This window comes from Diceros bicornis, chromosome 21, assembly GCF_020826845.1.
Source record: "Diceros bicornis minor isolate mBicDic1 chromosome 21, mDicBic1.mat.cur, whole genome shotgun sequence".
Lineage (NCBI taxonomy): Eukaryota > Metazoa > Chordata > Mammalia > Perissodactyla > Rhinocerotidae > Diceros > Diceros bicornis.
Window position 1 is genome coordinate 22,220,863 of NC_080760.1, and position 22,119 is coordinate 22,242,981.

At 38.0% G+C, this 22,119-nt stretch overlaps 1 protein-coding gene across 9 annotated transcripts in view; it reads left to right on the forward strand.

Moving 5' to 3' along the window:
- Window positions 1-19,306, forward strand: part of RIMS2 (regulating synaptic membrane exocytosis 2) — a 618,814-nt gene extending 599,508 nt beyond the window's left edge. For all 9 annotated transcript variants that reach the window (XM_058564761.1, XM_058564763.1, XM_058564762.1 and 6 more), the window contains 5 exons: window positions 10,166-10,307; window positions 14,265-14,377; window positions 14,705-14,806; window positions 16,225-16,364; window positions 16,788-19,306. In XM_058564761.1, coding sequence (XP_058420744.1) covers window positions 10,166-10,307; window positions 14,265-14,377; window positions 14,705-14,806; window positions 16,225-16,364; window positions 16,788-17,006 — 716 coding nt within the window. In that variant the 3' untranslated portion in view covers window positions 17,007-19,306. The remainder of the gene's footprint in view (window positions 1-10,165; window positions 10,308-14,264; window positions 14,378-14,704; window positions 14,807-16,224; window positions 16,365-16,787) is intronic.
- Window positions 19,307-22,119: the final 2,813 nt, after the last annotated feature.

Here is a 22,119-nt window from a genome sequence, read left to right on the forward strand (position 1 = left end):
AATCTTCTGTTCTTGTAGTGGCCACGTTGTTTTACAGATGAGTATCAAGACACAAAAATGTCAAGGTCCTTTTCAACTCCACATGCTGGCAAATCCACAATTTTTTACAATGTATTTAATACTATTTGACTGCCGTGGCATCATTTGATGAAATCTCCACTTTTTGGTGTGGATAGGTCTAAAATGACATGCTGATAGGTAGAAATGCGTGTGTATATAGCTATTTCTGGCACATTTGTTTGAATTTTATCATAAATATATGTTGCCATTATGTTCATGAAGTCAGAATTTAGTAATGAAATTGACATTTTCCCATTTTTCCTGAGAGAACAAGAAAGCATGAAAGATCAGAATTTCAACAGTGTCCATAAAACAATTTATTTTAAGTTTATTTTGATATGCAGGGAGAACATGAGGTTCCAAGTCACTGATTACTCTGGAATTAGAAATTAGTGTCCAAAATACTAAGTGAAGATGGAAACCAGCATGCTTTGAGAAACAAACATAGGCTTTGACATTGCTGGGATTTGGGTTCATATCTCATCTATATCACTTGCCAGCTGTGTGACTTAGGCAGTTTTCTCATATAGAAAGTGATAGTAATAATAACCACCATACAACACTCTTATGAGGACTGGAGATAAATGGATTTTATAACCAAAGCATCTCCACATGTAGTAAGTCAAGAAACAATAGCTCTTTTCTTCCTCTGTTTTAAATTTAGTAATTGAATTTTTCCCAGCTTTTATTGTGAAATACTTTATACATACAAAAAAGTAGTAGCACAATGAACATCCACTAGACAGATTGACCAATTTTTAATTGACTTTATTCTTCCTATCTCTCTCCCCCACTTCACACCCATACATAACACACACACACACACACACACACACACACACACACACACAGTGTGTATTTTTGCGGAACATTTGAGAGTAAGGTAAGTTGCAGACATCATGATACTTCACCCTTAAGTACTTCAGCATGCATCCATGCATCTCCTAATTTAAAAAGAAAACTACATAAATAATAAAATTTTTTAAAAATCTCTGTCATCTAATATTCCTTCCATATTCAGTTTTCTTTAATTGACCTAAAAGTGTTTTTAAAACCTGTTATTGCCTGTTTTTCTCCTCAATCCAGGATCTAGTCAAGGCTCATTCATTGTATTTGATTATTATGCTTAATCTAAAACAGTATTTACACTTTTTTTTCATGGCACTAACTTTCCAAGAGTCCAGACAAAGTTGTCTGGTAGAATGTTCAACAATCTGGATTTGTCTGATCATTTTCTCTATTCCTTGTGTTTCCTGTAAACTGAACAATAGGTCTAGAGACATGACTAGATTCAAGTAAAATGTCATAGGTGATATAAACTTCATACATCCATCAGTAGATATAATGTCAAGATTTCTCTTAGGCATGCTAAATTTGATCACTTGGTTAAGAGGTAGCTGCCAGTTTCTCTCTATGGAAGAGATATATTCTTCCTTTTATGATTACTAAGTAAACTCTAGGGTGATTCTTTGGTACCATCTAAATATCCTGTTTCCCAAAAACCTCTCATCCAATGATTTTAGCATCTGGTGTTGATCCTTACCTGAATCAGTTGTTACATAAGGAGTGGTGATTTTAACTGAATTTTTATCTGAAACATAAACTTATTTTAATAAGCAATTTAAAAATATTTATATTAACTCTGTCCCTTTGCATTATGCCATACAGTATAAATTAATTTAGTATTGATAAAATTTTCATACTTTCAGCATTTTTCACTCATGACATGAAATATTTTCTATTCTTCTATAGACGAATATTTTCAACTTATATATTGTTTTTACTAAAGTGGTTTCGTTAATGGGTATATTTATACTACAATGATTTATCATACTGCATATTAATTTCACATACAAAGAGCAGACTAAAAGGAGTTACAAATAAAAAAGAATGTCAGGAATTAGAGACCTTAAAAATCTATCTCCAAGGGGTGCCTAAGGAGACACAATGACTAAATGTAATGACATCATGGATCAGAAAAAAAACTTCAGGTAAAAACTAAGGCAATCTAAATAAAGTAGAGACTTTAGTCAATAGTCATGTATCAATATTACTTCATTAATTGTGACAAATGTACCATAGCCACGTAAGATGTTAATAACAAGAAATTGCATGTAGGATATACTGGAATTTTCTCTACTATCATCACAATTTTCCTGTAAATCTAAAACTATTTTAAAATTAAAAATTTATTAAAATTATTTTAATGTATTTAAAATATGAATCTCAAGTTCAAAAAGAATGATTAAAATTTCTTTAAGCATACTTATAAGACAAAAGCCATGAAAGCAGTTATAAAATAGAATATCAAATGCAGAATTTTTATTGAGAGCTATATTCAAAGTGGTCAATATATTTTAATGATGTTGAAAAAAGGAAAAAAAATACAAAAGTTTATAACCTCTTAGATACAAGAAAATGGAATACTGTCTATGGCTATGGTATGTCTATCTGTCACAATTATGGTAGACGTTAGGATGTTTAAATATATTCACTTTTCCCTTCACCTCTGAAGTTAGATGTGATCATGTGACTTGCTTAGCCAATGAAATGTGAGCAAAACTGGCCCGTACAACATCAGGGCAGAAGCTTCAAGAGCTGATATGTGACTCACCATGTCCCTCCTCCTCTATGTGGAAGCAGATAGCAACAAGTGTCTCCCATCAGCTTGGGTCCCTGCGTACAGCCACAAGTATGACTCTCAATGGGCATGTAGCAGGAGTGAGACACAAATTTTTTGTGTTAAGCGACCGATAATTTTGAGTCATCTGTTATTATTAGCTCTTGAAGCTTCTGCCCTGAAGTTATATGGGCCAGTTTTGCTCATATTTCATTAGCCAAGCAAGTCACGTGATCACATCTAACTTCAGAGGTGGGAGGAAAAGGGAATATATTTAAACATCCTACTGTCTACCATAATTGTGACCTCTGCTTGTAGCTCATTGTATTGTAGCTATTAACTACGTAACTTTCATAATAGTTGTGACAAAGCTGTTGGAATAGTTGTGTTAAACTCTGAAACAATTTTGGAAATCAAATGTTAATTTCTGTTTTATTTTAGTTGTTAATGCAGATCCTGGATTAGCCCAAAAGAAATGGTTAGATATTTGTCCTTATTTTGTTTAGACTTTCAGAGATTTGAATTATATTCATTATAGTGAGTATTATAGTAAGAAGCCCTGACAAATATAAATATAAGTGCACAAGCTTTATACACAAATATAGTTATTGACTCACGAGTGTCCCCATACTGAGGGATCAAATAGGTAAATAAATCATTCTCTTTTGTGTCTTGATATAAAATCCGCTGATGGGAAGTTATGTCCACAGTGGCCACCATGGAGGTTGGGGAGAGTGCTGGAAGCAACTCTTGTACTCGAAAGTTTGAGAAATTAGAGGAGCAAGATGGAAGAGAGTTAAAGTGAAATTTGAAATTAGTACAGCTTTTTAAAGATGAAAATCTTCTACTAAAGAGGGACTAGCCACTCTGGACTTCAGCTTTCTCATTGCCACAATAAAGAAGTACATAAACTAGAAAGGTACCCTCGATCCATAAGATAGCTTCTGAAATTCTGTGAATAGTAATTTTAGAAATTTTAATTTTTAATGCATTTTAAATAAATTTCTTTAAATGTAATGCAAATGGCTTCTCCAAATTATACTCAGTCTGGAAAATGGTAATTTTGAATAAAATGTAAAAATAGTGCCTTATGAACTCAAAGCATATAAATTGTGATCAGAATTAAAGTCAGTTTTCAGAATCTTCCAACCTGTCTTCAACCTGTTCCCATAAATCATTTCCCATGTTACCATCAAGAAAACTCTGACTGTAAAGTAAGTCTGTCTGCAATAGGAGATGAGGCCTTCTAGGTGAGAGCAAGCAGGAATGGGTTCTGTGGACACAAGATTTGGAAAGATGTCACCATGATGTTAAGTTTTGCATTTCATTGTGAGCCTCATCTTGGGGCTTAGGACAGTTTCCAAATCAGTAGCAGAGAAGACCTTTTGATTTTTGTTGTCAAGTCACTCAAAGGATTTTCTGGTTTTCGGATATTTTTAGGAGAAACTGACCCTTTGGTCCGTTTTATTTAATCCAGTGGCTTTCTTTGAATATAGAGGGTGCCAAGTAAATGAGTCATCAGACTAAGCAGACCAGAATAACAAGGACACCTCCTGTGTTCTGCTTTCTGCCTGTGATGTTTTGCAATTCAAGAACTTGATTTTCACCTGCAGGCATCTTCTCCAAATGCACTTTGGCTTAAAATATCTAACATCAGAGCGAGTAGTTTAAGGGTTCTACAACAACATAATTTGGGCTTTAGTGCCATAGTTTGCTACCTGAGTATTTTTAAACATGTCCATACACACATACATATATATTATACATATATATGTATATGTGTGTAGCATATATATGTATATATACATTATGTATATATTTATATGTATATATACTTTTTTTTAAATATACACTTTTTTTTACTTACAAATAATTTTAGTTGATCTACTCCTATGGTCACAATAGGTTATTTTTATAGATCTCTTCATTAAAAAAATTATCTAAAAAATTACCTATTGTGCAGGATAGGCCTGGTGGCCTAGTGGTTAAGTTGGTGTGCTCCACTTCAGTGGCTCAGGATTTGCGGGTTCGGATCCCAGGCACGGACTGATGCACTGCTTATCAAGCCATGCTGTGGCGACATCCCATATAAAGTAGAGGAAGATGGGCACCAATGTTAGGCCAGGGCCAATTTTCCTCAGCAAAAAGAGGAGGATTGGCAACAGATGTTAGCTCAGGGCTAATCTTCCTCACACACACACACACAAATTACCTATTGCTGCTTAGCAATTACCACAAATTTAGCAGCTTAAAACAACACCCATTTATTAGTTCACAGTTCTGTAGGTCACGGGTCTGGCATGGCATGGCTGCATTTTCTGCTTAGGGTATCACATGGCTGAAATCCAGGTGTTGGCTGGGCCGAGTTCTTATCTGGAGGCTCTGGGGAAGATCTGCTTCCATGGTCATTCAGGTTGTTGGCAGAATCCAGTTCCTTGCAGTTGTAGGCCTGGGGTCCGCATTTTGCTGCCTGTCAGCCAAGTATCGCTCTTGGCAGCTGGAGACTGATCTCAGGTCCTTTCCACATGGTCCCCTCCGTCTTCAAGCCAGCAAAGGTACACTGAATCCTTCTTGTGCTTCAGCTCTCCCTAATTGACTCTTCTGGAACCAACCAGAGAAAGCACTCTGCTTTTAAAGGGCTCCTGTGGGTATGTTAGGCCCCCTCAGATAATCTTCCTATCTTTAAGTAAACAGATTAGCAACCTTATTTACATATGCAAAACCCCTTTTGCCTCATAAAGTAACGTAATCATGGGGGCCATCTTAGAATTCTGCTTACCACACTTACTTCATATACATATTCACTGTTATATAGATTCAGTTTTTAGGTCGAATAACATGGCAGAGCATTTGGAACATTAAATGTGAATCACCATTGTGAATTATATTTAGGTTAAATTAGTATTATTGTGAATGTGATGCAAAGGTTTTGTGGTACTGAAAAATACATTTATTTTTTAAATAAGTCTGTAAATGTGTCAGTTAAAAGTACATTTAAAAAGGGCCGGCCTGGTGGCGCAAGTGGTTAAGTGCATGCGCTCCACTTTGGTGGCCCAGGGTTCCCAGGTTTGGACCCTGGGCGCGCACCGATGCACCGCTTGTCAAGCCGTGCTGTGGCAGTATCCCATATAAAATAAAGGAAGATGGGCACAGATGTTAGCCCAGGGCCAATCTTCCTTAGCAAAAAGAGCAGGATTGGCATCGGATGTTAGCCCAGCACTAATTTTCTTCACACACAAAAAAAGACATTTTAGGGGCCAGCCCAGTGGTGTAGTGGTTAACTTCACACACTCCACTTCGGCACCCTGGGGTTTGCAGGTTCGGATCCCAGGCCTGGACCTACATACCTCTCATCAAGCCATGCTGTGGTGGCATCCCACATATAAAGTAGAGGAAGATGGGCACAGATGTTAGCCCAGGGCCAATCTTCCTCAGCAAAAAGAGGAGGATTGGCAACAGATGTTAGCTCAGGGCTACCCTTCCTCACCAAAAAAAAACAAAATTTAAAGAGCTATCATAAATGCTCAGCATATTACCTAGAATTCCTTGATTCCATCAGATGACAATGAGTAGCACTATCTCCTCGGTGTATGCTGTTAATCATGGTCTTGGTCACACACTAATGACACAAACTCATAGACTTTAGAGCTAAAAGAGATCAGAGATCATCTTTCACCCTCCCCCCTCCTGTCTTTTTCATAAATGAACAGCCAGAAACTCAGAGAGAGAATATGATTCAGAGAAGGCCACAGAGCCAGCTAGTTAGTGGTAGAGACTGGCCTAGAATACATGTTTTCTGATTTCCTATCTGATAGTAATAATAATAACAGTATCATTAGTTGAAGATGTTCTATATATCAGGCACTATCCTAAGCACTTTAAATATATTGTTTTCCTTAATCCTCGCAAAAATCATATGAGGTAGGCATTATTATTATCATTGCCATTTCTCAGTTTGAGAAAACTGAGTAACAGAGAGGGTAAAGGAACTTGCTCAGTGTCACCCAGCTTGTACATGGTAGAGTGGGGAATCAAAGAGAAGCAGTCTGACACCACAGCCTGACCTCTTCACTGTGCTCTGCCCTTTCCACCCACCAGCTGCTGCTAACAGGGCCTGCTGTATGCAGTTGACAGCTAGTATAGACAGCTGCGCAATAGCACTGGTTATATTCTGACAACAGATCAGTGACTAGCAAAGAATTTGGAGTCAGGGAACTGTGTACACTCTGGTTCTGTCACTTTCTGTGTGGCTTCAGGGAACTGTGTAACCTGCGGGGTCCTTGGGTGTTGTATGCATAACATGGGTATTGTTAGAGTTGTTCTGAAGAGGATGCCTGTAAAAAGCAATCTGTAAACAAGAGGATTACATGCTCGTTGTATTGTTATTCTTTGACAAATGGTGGCTGGTTCTCATCACCCCATCACCCAAAATCACTTGAAAAGTGATTTTCAAGTCACTTTTGCTGTGATAGAATCAGACATTAAATGAAAAACAATAGATCTTTGACATTGCAAAGACTATGTCCTGAGACCTTTAGGAATCTCATTTTCTTTGAAAGTCATATGTTTCCTGTACATGTCCTCATTCCACATATTCACATTTCACTGAAATTGTATGTCTCACTTAATGGTTATTTTTCACATGGGCATTCTTCACAGGAAGTGAACAGTAGAGCTGCATGGAAAGACCAGGACTCAGCCATTGGCCTGTCTCCCTCACACCAGCCTAGCACCTTCCATGATTCCAGTTCACACCTGGACAAAATTTTATTACTTTTTGATGTGGCCATTTGGGGATTATTCTCATATAAAATCATAAATATTAAATTTATGAGTACCAAGTTCTACTCTTCATCCCCATCTTTTTTTTTTAACATGTTTATCCTGTTTGTTTTATGTAGTTGTGTACTTTTTGCTATAAGATTTGAAAATAAGTTGCAGACAATATAACATTTCAGATCTAAATACTTCAACATGTTTCTCCTAATGATAAGGAAAAATTTTTTATAATACATGCCATTATCTACCTAGGAAAATTAACAATTTTCTTATCCCATCTAATATCCAGTCTATCTTCAAATTTTTCCTTCTTGTCCTAAAATTACTTTTAGAGTATTTTGCTTTTAAAATTTGTTTGTTTTTTCCCAGAAAGAAACCGGTCAAAGTACACTCATAGTATTTAATAACGATTAAATTCCACATCTCTGGAATATTTTTTTAATCTGGGACAGTTCCCCCACCTTGTTAGTTTATTTGTTTGTTTTCATATTAACTTTTTTAAGAGACTAGACCAATTCTCTTGAGCAAAGTCCCAAGTTCTGGGTTTGTCTGAATTTTTTTTATTGTGTCATTTATCTCGTTACTCCATCCTCTGTATTTTTGAAAACTAGAAGTTGCTTCCAAAGGCCTGATTAAAAATAACGGGATATTTTTGTCCAGAACAACTTGATAGGTGATACTGTGCATTTTATATTGCGGGGTACATATGATTGCCCCACTATTAGTGCTACTAAGTTTGATCACTTGATTAAGATGGTGATCGCCAGGTCTCCCAGTGTTGAAGTACATGTTTTCTTTTAACAAGTAGAACCAATTTGTGGAGTGATTTTTTCAATCATTTGAATATCCTTTTATCTAATGATGGAAGCATTCATTGATGTACCTTATTTAAATCATTTATTCCATTGGAGGTTGCAAATTGGTAATTTAAAAATTTTATCATTCCTTTTACATTCATTAAGTAACATTCCTCTGTGAAGAAGAGCTTTCCCTCACCATTGGGGGATGCTTTATATCGTCTTATAGTTCATATCAGTACAACATGTTTGTTATCTAAAATATTAGCCTTAGATTGTAGAACTGAGTTGTAGGTCAGTCATAACTTATACTTTACATATACTTTTTTAAAGAAATTTGATGTACATTGAAGTTGGAAGTGGAGAATAGATGAAATTTAAAGCAGTGTTTCAAAATGGTGAGCAAATATTTTAAGAGGCTTGGTGAAAGGGATTTCGACAAGTCACTGGCAATATCAGCAAATATTTATTGATCTAAAGTTAAATTATTGGGGCCGGCCTGGTGGCGAAAGCGGTTAAGTGCGCGTGCTCCCCCGCGGCGGCCCGGGGTTTGCAGGTTCGGATCCCAGGCACGTACCAACGCACCGCTTGTCAAGCCATGCTGTGGCGGCGCCCCATATAAAGTAGAGGAAGATGGGCACGGATATTAGCCCAGGGCCAGTCTTCCTCAGCAAAATTGAGGAGGATTGTCAGATGTTAGCACAGGGGCTGATCTCCTCACACAAAAAATTAATTAATTAATTAATTAAATTTTTAATTCCAGGCACTAAAAGAGCTTACCATATCCCCAAAAGCTAATAACATGCATGGTCAATGTATATAAATATTTAGGCCTACCAAGAAGTAAATTAATACAAATAGTTTGGGACTATCACCCTGTTGCTCCAGCTTTAGCAGTCTCTCAACTCCACATTCCAACATGTAAGGCCCTTTATATTTTGAGCTCAGTTTCTTATCTGACTCACCCCCACCATTACTCCTCCATATGTGTTGATTATTTGCACCATCCCTCAACTGCTCATGGTCATTCCTATCTTCACGCCTGTGCCTATGCTCCTTCCCTCGCCAAAAACACTCTCTTCTTGCCTCTTCTTGGGTCCCAATCTGCTGATTTTTCAAGGCCAGCTGAAATCCTGCTGCCTCTCTGAAGCTCCTTCCTCCTCGACCTCTCTAGATAGCACTTCTTACTCCGTCACATTTGCAGTACTTGACTCAGTTTTCAGTTCTTCTAACTGACTTCTTTAAGTAAACCTCGTATCCAAATTGTTGAAGATCCTGGACATGACTATCCAGGATCAAAAATTAAAAAGCTCATTTCACATGGCATTGCTGGGTTTTTCCTTCCCTCTGAGAATCTCTCTGAAAGTTACCAATAAATGTGAAACTATTATCAAACAGGGCTATCTCCTTTTTATAGTTTTCTTTGCCTTCTAATATCAATCACCCTACAAAAACAGGTTTTCATGTGAAAGTTAAGGCTAGAGTTGAAGATTACTCACCACCTGTTCTTTGGAAATAATGTGAAGGCCTAGTTCTTTCACTATGACAGAAAGAAAGAAAAAGAAAAAGACAGGCATAAATTAATCTTGCATTCAAATATTACAATGAAAACAAAGCTTATTTTATTTTCCTTCGGTTGAACCTTTTTGTTCCTTTTGTTACCAATTTGAACACTGTTTTAAATGGAAATAAAACAATGGTATTTTGTGCTTCTTGAAGATTTTTTAGAAAATTTTCATCCCACTCCACAAGACGTTGTTTGAAATACATTTTCTCTCTGTCTCCTTAATAAGAGCACTTTGTATCCATGCAGTTCTCTTCATCTGAGGACCTCAAAGGCTGGGCTGATATTCTTTGTAAACAGATGGTCACGACAAAGCTATCACCCCTTTTGTTTTTGTCTGTGCAGAAGCAGGAGGTAAAAAGCTACGGAGCACTGTCCAGAGAAGCACCGAAACAGGCCTGGCTGTGGAAATGAGGAACTGGATGACTCGACAGGCAAGCCGAGAATCTACAGATGGCAGCATGAACAGCTACAGCTCAGAAGGAAAGTGAGTGAGGCTGCTGGGATGGGTGGGTGTCTCTTCCGTGCCTTGCCGAGACCATCTTCTCTGTCTCTCTCTGCTTTCACAAAAGCTGACTCGCACTCGACAGCACCATTTTAATTTTCACTGGCTGATTTGCTGTGAAGAGAACTTTTGCTCGCCTGCCACTGAGCAATGTGTCATATCTGACTTTTTATATCAAGGAAAATAGGTTTGGGGATAAAATGTTTCACTTGAATGGCAAGATGCTAAAATGTGACTGTCACAATACATGCAAATAAAATAGTTTGCCCTAGCTAGAAATAATACATAAAAGCACAAAAATAACAAGCACTCATGCCACACCACATGAACAATGCTAATTTTTAAAATCTTTGCTCTAAGAGTTCTTGCTAAAAGATATAGAATACTGATACATACTTAGTTCCATGCAGTGACAAACAGTTCAGATAAATGTGATGGCCAAAAAGAAATGCCGCAAAGAAAGTTGGTGAGCCTTTCCTTTTTGGAGTTATAACATAGCTTTCCCTTGAATCAACTGCATCTGAGATATCTTTAAAGTATTTGTAAAGATTGTATAGCCCTGTCATCATCAACAAAATAACAGTAGTTAGCAACTGCAGACGGGTAGGTGAATGTGTAAAGGACATTAATAGAGGACACGGGGGTTTACTGACCTCGCTCTGTCATCACCATGGAAGCATCAGATGTTTAGATGACATTGTGTAGCCGGTTTACAGATGTGAGGCCATAGGAGCTGCTGGCAGAGTATTGATGGTATGCCCTAAAGATAATTTGTCTAGCACAATTGTATAAATACAAGAGGTGTATATGGTTTCCATACATTTATAAATCAGGTTATATGGGATACTTATGGAAACATTAACATGTTTGGATTAACTGAATATTTGGGGATTAAGTTTGAGGAAAGAAATAGATTTGATATTAATCAAGGAAGTCTTAAAAAAAATGGAGAATCAAGTGAAAAATGTGCATTAAGCACTTATCATTGCAAAGCACTATATTAGATACTGTTAGGGCTACAAAAATGTTTAAACTGTGGCCCCTGCACTCCAGATGTTTATAGTCTCACTGGAGAAATGAGATGAATACTCACAAATTCAGTCAATAAATATTCCCATACCTTCTAGTGTTCTTGGCAGTGTGCTATGAGTTGGGGATATAAGTCAGAGAGCAGAGCCAAAATCAGTTGGTGGTTATGACCATGGGCTTTAGAATCATGTAGGCTTAAGTTCTCATCTGCTTTTTGGTACTATAGAACCTTGGGCAAGTTATTTAATTGTTCTAAGCTTTGTTTTAATTAATTGATTAGCTTGACAAGCATTCATTGAGTGCTTACAATATTCCAGGCAGGGCTCTGGGTGCTGGAGATGTGTCAGCGAACAAAACAGAAACAAAGACAAAAAACCTATTCTCACCAAACTTACAGTCCAATAGATAAACTAGACAATAAACACAAGAAATTGTTAGGGGGCTGGCCAAGTGGCATAGCGGTTAAGTTTGCGTGTTCCAGTTCAGCGGCCTGGGGTTCACCAGTTCAGATCCTGGGCGCAGACCTACTCACCGCTCTTCAAGCCATACTGAGGCAGCACCCCACATAGAAGAGCCACACTCTACAACTGTGATACACAACTGTGTACTGCGGCTTTGGGGAGAAAAAAGAAAAAGAGGAATATTGGCAACAGATGTTAGCACAGGGCCAATCTTCCTCAAAAAAAAAATAGTTAAAATGTATAGACTAGAAGAATTAGTAAAATATATAGTAGATTAGGCAGTACAAGTGCTAGGGAGAAAAATAAAGGAAGAGAGAGGATAGAGGGTAAGGGTAGGGTTTTATGTAGGGTAGATAGGGAAAAGGACACATTTTGGGTAAAGATCTGAAGGGAGTTAGTGAGCATATGGATATGTGAGGGAAGAACATTCCAGGCTGAAGTGATGTGGAAGCCCTGAGGCAGGAGCTTGCCTGCATCAGCAGTGGGAAGGGCAGCACAGGAGTGGGGTAAGGGCAGGAGTAGTAACAGACTAGGAGTTAAGCTATGGGGGATCGGGGGGGTCAGGGAGGAACAGCTTGCATCGTCTTTACATATCGTCGTAAGGACTTTGCTTTTACTCTGAGAGGGATGAGAAACCATTGAAGGATTTTGAGCAGAGGCCTAACATTATCTGACTTCAGTTTTAACAGATTACTGTGATTGCTGTGGGGGTGGAAAGTAAAGGGGGCAACAGGGAGATCATTCAGAAGGCTGTTGCAGTAATACAGAAGATAGAAAATGATGGCAGCCTTAGTGAGGTCAGATTCTGGATGTATTTTGACAGTAGAGCTGATAAGATTTATTGATGCATTTGATGTGAGTAATGAGAGAAAGAGAGTGTATTAGTTTGCTAGGGCTGCCATAACAAAATACCACAGACTGGGCTGCTTAAACAACAGAAAATTATTTTCTCATAGTTCTGCAGGCTAGAAGTCCAAGATCAAAGTGTCAGGAGATTTGGTTTCTCCAGAGGCCTCTCTCCTTGGCTTGCAGACGTCCACCTTCTCACTGTGTCCTCACATGGCCTTTCCTCTGTGCATGCATACCCCTGGTGTCTCTTCCTCTTCTTATAAGGACACCAGTCGCCTTAGATTAGGGCCCCACTATTATGACCTCATTTAACCTTAATTACTTCTTTAAAGGCCCTATCTCCAAATACAGTCATCCTGAGGGTTAAGTTTTCAACATAGGAATTTGGGAGGGACACAGTTCAGTCCCTAACAAAGAGGAAAGAGGAAAGACAACTGCAAGGTTGAGCAACTGAAAGAATAAAGTTGCCATTTATTAAGATGGGAATCTTCTGACAGGAACAGAGTTTGGTTTTTTGTTCGTTTGGGCATTGGGAGTCATATTGGGACACGTTAAGTTACAAGTGCCTGTTAGACATCCAAGCAGATATGTAGACTAAGCAGTAAGAATATAAGTCTGTGGCCCAACGGAGAGGTCCAAGCTGGAGAGGTCAATCTAGGTAATATCATGGATGGCATTTAAAATCACGAGACTAGATGGGATTACCAGGGGAATTCAGACATATGACAAGATAAGAGGTCAAATGGTTGAGCTCCTAACATTTAGTGGCAGAATTAGCAAAGGAGGCTGAGGTAGATTGGCAAAAGAGGAAAACTAGGAGACTAGAAAGTTTGGGAAGCAAATGGAGAAAGTGTTTCAAGGAAGAGCGAGGGATCAATTGTGTCAAATGATGTAATAGGTTACATTAGATGAGTTCTGAGTATTAATAGTTGGATTTACTACTGTGGCCATTAGGTAACTTTGATCAGAGAAATTTTGGTGGAGTGGAGAAAAATAAAGCAAGGAAGAGAGCAAAGAAAAACTGATTAGTTTCAAGAGAGAATGAGAGGAAAGAAATTGAAGATAGCACATAGAGACAACTCTTTCAAGGAGTTTCAAGGAGAGAAATGGGGTGGTAGCTGGAGAAGGAAGTAGGGTTAGGAAAGGGATTTTTTTTGAAGTGGAAGAAAATAACAGCATGTTTGCATGCTGATGGAAATGATCTGAAAGAGTTTCTTCATCTATAAATAATAGAATCTATCTCATAGTGCAGCTAAGAGGATTCAGTATGACCGTGCCTTTCATGGAGTGGGTGCTCAATATGTCCTGAGTGCTGTTGATAGAAATCACAGTCCCTGCCTCCAGACCAAGGAAGAGAAAGACACGTAAACAGCAGCCTGCAGTACAGTGTGATAGCTGCTTCTGGTGGCATACACGAGCTGCTAGGGAACATAGATGGAGAGCCACGGGAGGTGGAGTGCCGTGTTGGGATCCAATTAATATAAGTGGCAAAATAGTGGTCCCAACTTTCCTGCCGCTGGAAGAGGGCTAGAGGGAAGCCTGGCTACTTGAAAGTTAACAGGGGTTGAGTGTTTAATCTCATATGTTATTTTGCTTTTAGTCTGATTTTCCCTGGTGTCCGCTTGGCCTCTGATAGCCAATTCAGCGATTTTCTGGATGGTCTTGGCCCTGCCCAGCTAGTGGGGCGCCAGACTCTGGCTACACCTGCAATGGGTAAGAATTTGTCACGTGATTTCATTGTTTTTCTTTTAGATAATTGAAAATTATGTTCTCTAACTTGCATGGGATCTTTAATAGTATTATCAGCAAGAATGAGTATCTTAGATTTTAACAATAAAAAATCTTCAACTAATTTTTTTCCATCTTAATTTATGTGCTTTTTGAAGTAAGATATCGCTGATAAAATTTTAAATATATTTGAATTTAGGAAAATATATGGGAAATGATGTAATGATGTTAAACCAAGGTCTTTGGCATAAGCATTTTTTCCACTGCGTTTGTATATTAAGACCTGTTTGTTTCTTCCCCACACACCATTAGGTGACATTCAGGTAGGAATGATGGACAAAAAGGGACAGTTGGAGGTGGAAATCATTCGCGCCCGTGGCCTTGTTGTAAAACCAGGTTCCAAGACACTGCCAGGTAAAAACAGAAGAGATTCTACTATTATTGTTCACAATCCACACTTTTCAATTTAGAAACTTTGTTTTTAATTAGATGCTGAAAACTTAGTTTTCAGATAATCAAGAATACTAATAAATGAGTCAATTATCTGTAGTAGTTGTATGTTTACCCTGAGTGAGCATTCAACGACAGAAGTCTGGTGGGGATGATAGAAGTAGTTAAGTACATAATAAGTACATAAATAGTAGAAACCACTGCAAAATAAAAACTGCCACACTTAGAGAATTCATTTTGTACAACATATACATAAGAAGTTCTTTTCCTTATTAGCTGGTGTTTTGTGTTATTCTTCAGTTCATCTGGAGTTTCAAAATTCTCCTTGGGAATCCTTAAAGCTCTGGAATTAGAATAAAAATAGATACAAGCCCCCAAAGTAGCATAAGCCTATGTATGCAGGACATGCTAATTATAAAGACTTTTCCTTCCTGTATTGTATATGGAAAGAGAGGCACTGTTATAAATTTTTATCGTGATGTCACATATTTTGTACTGAAATGCCATTATAGTCTAAAGTGCTTGGAGCCATGGAAACTGCCACAAATTCCAGATGCATTGTGCAGAGATGTATAGAACATCTGCTCTGATGTATAGTATAGAACAACTACTGAGGATTCTGAAACTTGGTTTCTACCTTGAGCACCCCCACTGACTGAATTGTAATTTTGAATCTCTTAAGCACTCTATCCTTGCAGAAGTTCTAAATTATAATATATATTGCCTATTGTACAACCTTGCAGTAGTGATTAAGACAATTGTGTTTATAAAGGTCTTGGAGCTAGTCAACCACTCTGTTATAAAGAATATCATAATTTGTATATGCATTGAGTGCTTTTATGAAGAGTCTGTCAGATAAATTTCAAGCCATGGAATTCATAATTAGTTGCCTTTTCCTAGCTAATTTGAACATATGACATAAAACCCCACTGTGTCTTGTACCCACACCACCACCAATAAACAAACCCTTTAGTGATAAATAAATGATTTGTGGGGATGGGTGAGTAAAACAATATAGTTTCAAGCATGTTTAATTAGATTTAAGTATTGATAAATGAAAACCTGAGTAAGACATCTCTCTTGAATATTTTTAATGACTGGAAGCATTTTACCTTATTTAATGCAGTGTTCAAATCTACATAACCAGTTGATGGCAAAGTAGTGATCAGCTCAAAGGCTATGTCCACATTGCCTAAAACTACCTGAATGGCTGATAGTTCTCTGTTGTTTGTCTAATGGTTTTGACGTTATGTGGAAAGGCCATGATTTGGATTGCTAGCTCTTTCAGCCTAAAACTAAGCTGTTGCAGATGTCACCCCTGAGTTGGGCATTCCCTAACCATCGCTCATCACCTGCCTCTCTTCTGTCTTTTCTTTCCCAAGCACCATATGTAAAGGTGTATCTATTAGATAATGGAGTCTGCATAGCCAAAAAGAAAACAAAAGTGGCAAGAAAAACGCTGGAACCACTTTACCAGCAGCTATTATCTTTCGAAGAGAATCCCCAAGGAAAGGTTTTACAGGTATTTACTGAATTGTTTATCCCTTACCTGAGAAAGTATTTTCATGGAGTCAAACCTTGTACTCAGCTTCTTTTCTTATCCCATTCTTTTCTGTTCTCCGCCACTGAAGTTCTTATGAAACTTCAAAGCGGTGGCCAGTGCTATAAAGCTATAGACACTGTTGTTTCCTTTGAATTGAGCTAGAGACTTGCAAACCCCCATCACATATAAACTCCAATCTCCTTGCACTGCTTATGATCTTAATTAACACTCCAGTACGGTTCTCCTAATGTACCTTTGGAGTCGTAAAGACAACTATCCCAGTAATTAAATACAACTGCTTTGCTTGATGGTTGATGTCAGCACATTAACTGAATGTATTTTAGCTTACAAGTTTTTATGTACCTGATTATACTGACATTACTCTTTTTATTTTGCCAACAGATCATTGTCTGGGGAGATTATGGCCGCATGGATCACAAATCCTTTATGGGAGTGGCCCAGATACTTTTAGATGAACTGGAGCTATCCAATATGGTGATTGGATGGTTCAAACTTTTCCCCCCTTCCTCCCTAGTAGATCCAACCTTGGCTCCTCTGACGAGAAGAGCTTCCCAGTCATCTCTGGAAAGTTCAACCGGACCTTCTTACTCTCGTTCATAGCAGCTGTAAAACTGTTGTCATAGCAACCAGCGTTACAAAAAAAAAAAATCACAGGTCGCAAACCCTGGTAACACTGCATGCTTAATGTTGTGTCTTCTGAGCCTGTTTCTAGGGATACAAAGCGATCCTGTGTTCTCAGAGGAAGTTGCACACATTGTGCCCTCAAGGAGGCCCTCAGGTGAAAGCGCAGAGCTGTGAAGAACTAGCAGGTTTGAAGTTCAGTAACACTCGAGTTTGGTCCAATCTGAAGCCATGGATTAATCTCAAAGAGTCAGTCAGTTTCATGCAACAAAAGCCCTTTTCAATGGCACCTTTATATTTTTATTGTTCCTTTTTCTTCGTTTCTCTGACCCCAAAGCCCTGTTATGCCACAGAAATGGAGCTATACAGCCATTAAGCCATGTTACAAGGCAAGGAGTGAAGTCCTAGGAAGCATCAGGTGAAAAGCAAGAGACCAAAGAAGTGGTCCAGGACAAAACCTCAGCCCCGCTCTGGCCGGTGAGCAGGGGCAGCCAGTCCACCGTGAGCAGCGGCGGACTTCGGAGCCCCAGCAGGCACGGCATTCACTAATGCCGAGATGTGTTGGACTCTGAAAAACAAAATTCTGTGGCTACACTGTACTGAATGAAATTAAAGAAACTTTTTTTGCATGGACACAGATTAGCTGAATATTTAAATTATTTTCTTGAGGCTGCAACTTGCAAAAAAAAAAAAGAATAAAAATCAGCCATTTTCAACAATTTATATTATTTTTAAAAATAAATTTCACTAGTGCATGGTTTTACAAGGGGGAGAGAATGCAACAGGGTGATACAAAGACGCACCATGTTTATTCTTTAATCATAGTCTGTGTTTTGGCAGACATTACAAGTGAAAATACTTTCTAGAAGATACTTAAAATCTCTTTATGTGACAAATAAGTATAACATTCAAATTATTTCCATGTTAAACATACAAATCTTACGAAGTTCAATATGTGCAAATTGTTCACATCTTTCTTCCTCTTCTCTATCTCACTTTTCCTCCTCTCCCTCTTTTAATCTTTTATTTCTTTCTCCCTCCCAAGGTGAACATTATACTAAAAAATTACGAGTTTTTGACCTGATAATCTCTTATACCCCATGTTTGATTCAGAGCTCTAGATGCTTCTGAATTTACGAATTTCTCAAGGGGAAAAAAATATTATTTATGAGCTTTCTTTATTTCAAGCATGTTGAAAAGGATTTTGCAACATGACTTGGGAGTACGTTAAAGTAAGTCAGCATGTATTTGATAAAGAAGATATTTGAACTTTTGCAATTTATTGTACAGTGCATGGTAATTTTATTTTCACCTTCAAAGTTCAGTTTACAAGAAAATCCTAAAATCATGTGGCCATTGTAATGTCTAATAAATTTGTTTTTAGCACCAGCATTATTCATACAGGGGTTAACGTATTATTTCTAGAAGGTCTTAGGTTTTGTTTTTTAATTAATTAAAACAGTTTCTTTAGTCAATTTCCATTTATTATGTGAATAGAAACACTGCTAAAAATTTGGAGCCCTGAAACACAGGGATGTTTATTAATTCATTTTTCTGTAGTAAAATTCAATTTTTCACAAATTATATTTCTAAAGAAATATAGTAAACATAAATTTGCAACAAGTAATTTTAAAGCTCCAATTTTTAGGTGACTCAGAGAAGGTCAATCTGCCTATTAACAGTTCTTCGATGCCATCACCAAAAGTCTACACACAAATCCCCTACAGTCAAACCCCTGCCTTTGGTTTTACAGACAGTTGTTACCATTTGGTGGTGCTGCGAGGTCAAATTTCTCTTAAGTTCCCCTATTTAGAGGAAAAGTCACTGGTTAATGTAATACACCACACATACTTTCTGTTTCTTTATGTACACATTGATAACACATTCTTATAGATTGATTTTAATTTCTTATAATAACTTGTGAAATCCACATACATATCATTCGTTTAAACTAAGGCCATGCAGAGAAGTTGCTTTCTTTTTTTTTTTTCCCTTTTAAACTCAGTACTGACCGTTAAAAACTATCATGCCTGCTATGGTGCAAAAGTTAAAATGAGTATCACTAAAAATGCCTTCTCTTTATGTGGTGCAATATGAAATACACCAAGACCCTGTCTTGACGTTCTGAGATCTATGATGGACCCAGGTAAAGTTGTTAAAAGAACGAATAAAACCTTATGGAAATAATTTAGACACTTGTGTACCAGCAACAATTGATTTAATAGACCTATAGTGTCTATACTTATCCCTTAGAATAAACGTTTACCATTTTCCTGATACTAAGATGCAGTCATATAATCTTTTGTGCATATTCCTATATAAATTATTTCTAATTTTAATAAGAAGGACATGACTGTATGGAATATTTGTACATACTTGTCATTATGCAGTATTTATTTAAAAGTTGGTGTATTTTTTTTTTATTTTCACATGTCTGCACCTCGACTTGTGGTTTAGTCATGTAAATAGCACTATTCCAGTGACCATTGCTGCCCTGTACATAGTATGTTTTAAAAGTAAAGGGAATTCCAGTTGGAAAAAAAAGGGCAGATTAGTCCTGTAATGAACACCAACTAATGTAAATCAAATTCATTCTGGTGATGGTATTTAACACTTTAAATAAAACATTTTCTTTACAGACGTCGTATGCACAGCTTTCTCTGACTTCTCCCCACACATTGCAAGCCTGCTGCAACTCGTTCCCTGAATGCACACATCATTTAAAGACAAGAAAATAATCTTTTTCTCCCTCTCCATAACAGAAGCGGACTGCTGGTCCTAGCAAATAGCCCTCGGTAGAGCATTTCTTTGAAGTGCCAAAGGATTTCTGCTCACATCATTAAAAGTTACTGCTTTTTAAAAAGGTTGTTATTCTGGATTGAGGTACTTTCTGATTAAATGACTCAGCAGCTTGCAGATTTTACGAGTGAACTAAGTGAGATTTCTGAGTCGGTTGGCCTCCACTGATAGCAGAGTCACAGAGAATCAGGCACAAGCTCTACCATTCCCTGGCTGAAGATGGCGAGGGCGACAGTTGGCTTTAGGCTACGTTTCCACTGACGTGGCACTTCAGCTTTGTGGAGGTGGGGGTGCACTTGCAGTTGGGGAGACACATGTAACAACCTCTGCAGAGACTGGCTTCTATCGTGTAAAAGTGAATGGGTGAGAAGGTTTCTCCATATCCTTCTAGCGCAGTTCCTCAAACTTCAAGAAAGAACCCCAGCAGAGTTCCAACAGGAGCCCTCCCCGGCTCTAAATTTAAGAGCTAGTTTGAATTAATTAGAAATCCAAACCTAGTTCTCTCTCCATTCTTGGAAACAGCCATTTCTTCCATTTCCAGGGACTCAATTCCAGCACAGTCCCCCAATACCTATCGCATATTATTTTTCATTATTCAATATACACCCCCTACTCTAGTGAGCTATTTCTCTGCTGTTCATACACTCCTATTATAAAAATTCCCTTGCCTTTCTTATACACCCTCTCCTGAAAAGCTCTTCTATTTTCTCAAAAATGATCCATGTCAGCCCCTTCCTGCAGCTCCCTGCTCAGGACTGAACTCTGCTTTAGCAGTTCCTGACTAAACCCTAACAACACGGCTGCCCACACCCACACCCTCACTTTCCTGGGAACTCCAGACGCCAAGGCTCCACGAGCAACAACAAAGGACGTGATGGTCACTCTTGTAGGGGCTGTGAGAGAATCGGTCAGGAAATCACCAAAGCTGACTGCCTGTACTGCCTTACCATTCTGTGTACATAAAAATCATGTGCTCTGCATGTCTCCACTCACTCAGCTCACGATGCCCTCAGTGTCCTGCGCGTGGTCATGGACTGAATAAACAGAAGTTCACACACCTACCTGTGATTTGCAAAATACGTATTGGGAAAAAGTATGCAAGAGGGAATTAAAAAGCAACAACAATCTGTGCCACTCACATTCTCTGTATGGCTTGACTCAAGTCACTTAATCTCTCTGGCATTCATTTTTTTACCTGAGAAATAAGGGGTTTGAGTTGGATACTCTTCTATCGTTAAATCAACACTTTGGCTAACATGTAGCTCTTTCAAGGAAGGGACCATGTCTATTTTTTTTTCCTTCTTTTGTATCTTCAGTGCCAAGAACAATGCTGAACACACAGATGCTCAATAAATATCTGCCAAATTTTCGTTTTGGCTATTTTTGAGACACTATTCTAGGCATCGTAGTGAATAAAACACACATGACCTTGTCCTCATGGGGCTCTCACTCTACTCAAGAAGACACATATTGGGTAAAAAATTACAAGTTTGATAACTTTACAAAAGGGAAGCCCCCAGGATGCTGTGGGAGCTTATAGCAAAGTGTTTTAACCCAGTCAAGAGAGTCAAGGAAGGCTGATATCCGAAAATATGGACAGGAGTTAAATAGAAGGAGATGATTGCAATGAGGGGTGGGAGTGAGATGAAGAATATTTCAGGCAGAAAGAACAGCAGTTAAGAAATTTGAGGGAAGGGGACTGTGACTCAACCACTTTTCTTACCTCATAGAGTGTCTAAAGCAATGGTGAGTACGTAAGCAGTGCTTGTTAGTGAATAAACGAATAAACAAGTGAATACAGATTTCTTCAGCCTGGGCTATTCCTGAACCATCAAGAATTTTGTTGAGAAGCTAGTTTTAAACTTGATGTGAGATGTATTTGTAAATGAGATCATTGATAAGGGCTAATCCTCTATATAATTATATTTTAAATGGTTTTCAGAATGCTACTCAATCCTTAATCTCGTTCAACTGTTAGGTCTTTGAACATAGGAACCATGGCCAGTAGTTATTCTGTACCCAGCAAAGCAGCTAGCTCAGCGCTGAGCATATTATAGGTGCCAAATACTCAGCCTTTCAAATATTCTCAGAAAGGTTATTGTCATCAACATGGAATATTCTTGAGTCCTGAAATTTATGTTCATACTTTGTATATGGTTGAGTCAAAAAGACTTTAAACCTGTGGTGTTCTTAATGCCTTTTGAGTACCTGCTTCCTGTCATTTTGCTTTGGGGCAGGGGACCACTTTGTTTAGTATACTTCCTTTTCTGATCCCCATATTGTTCCCAGAGAC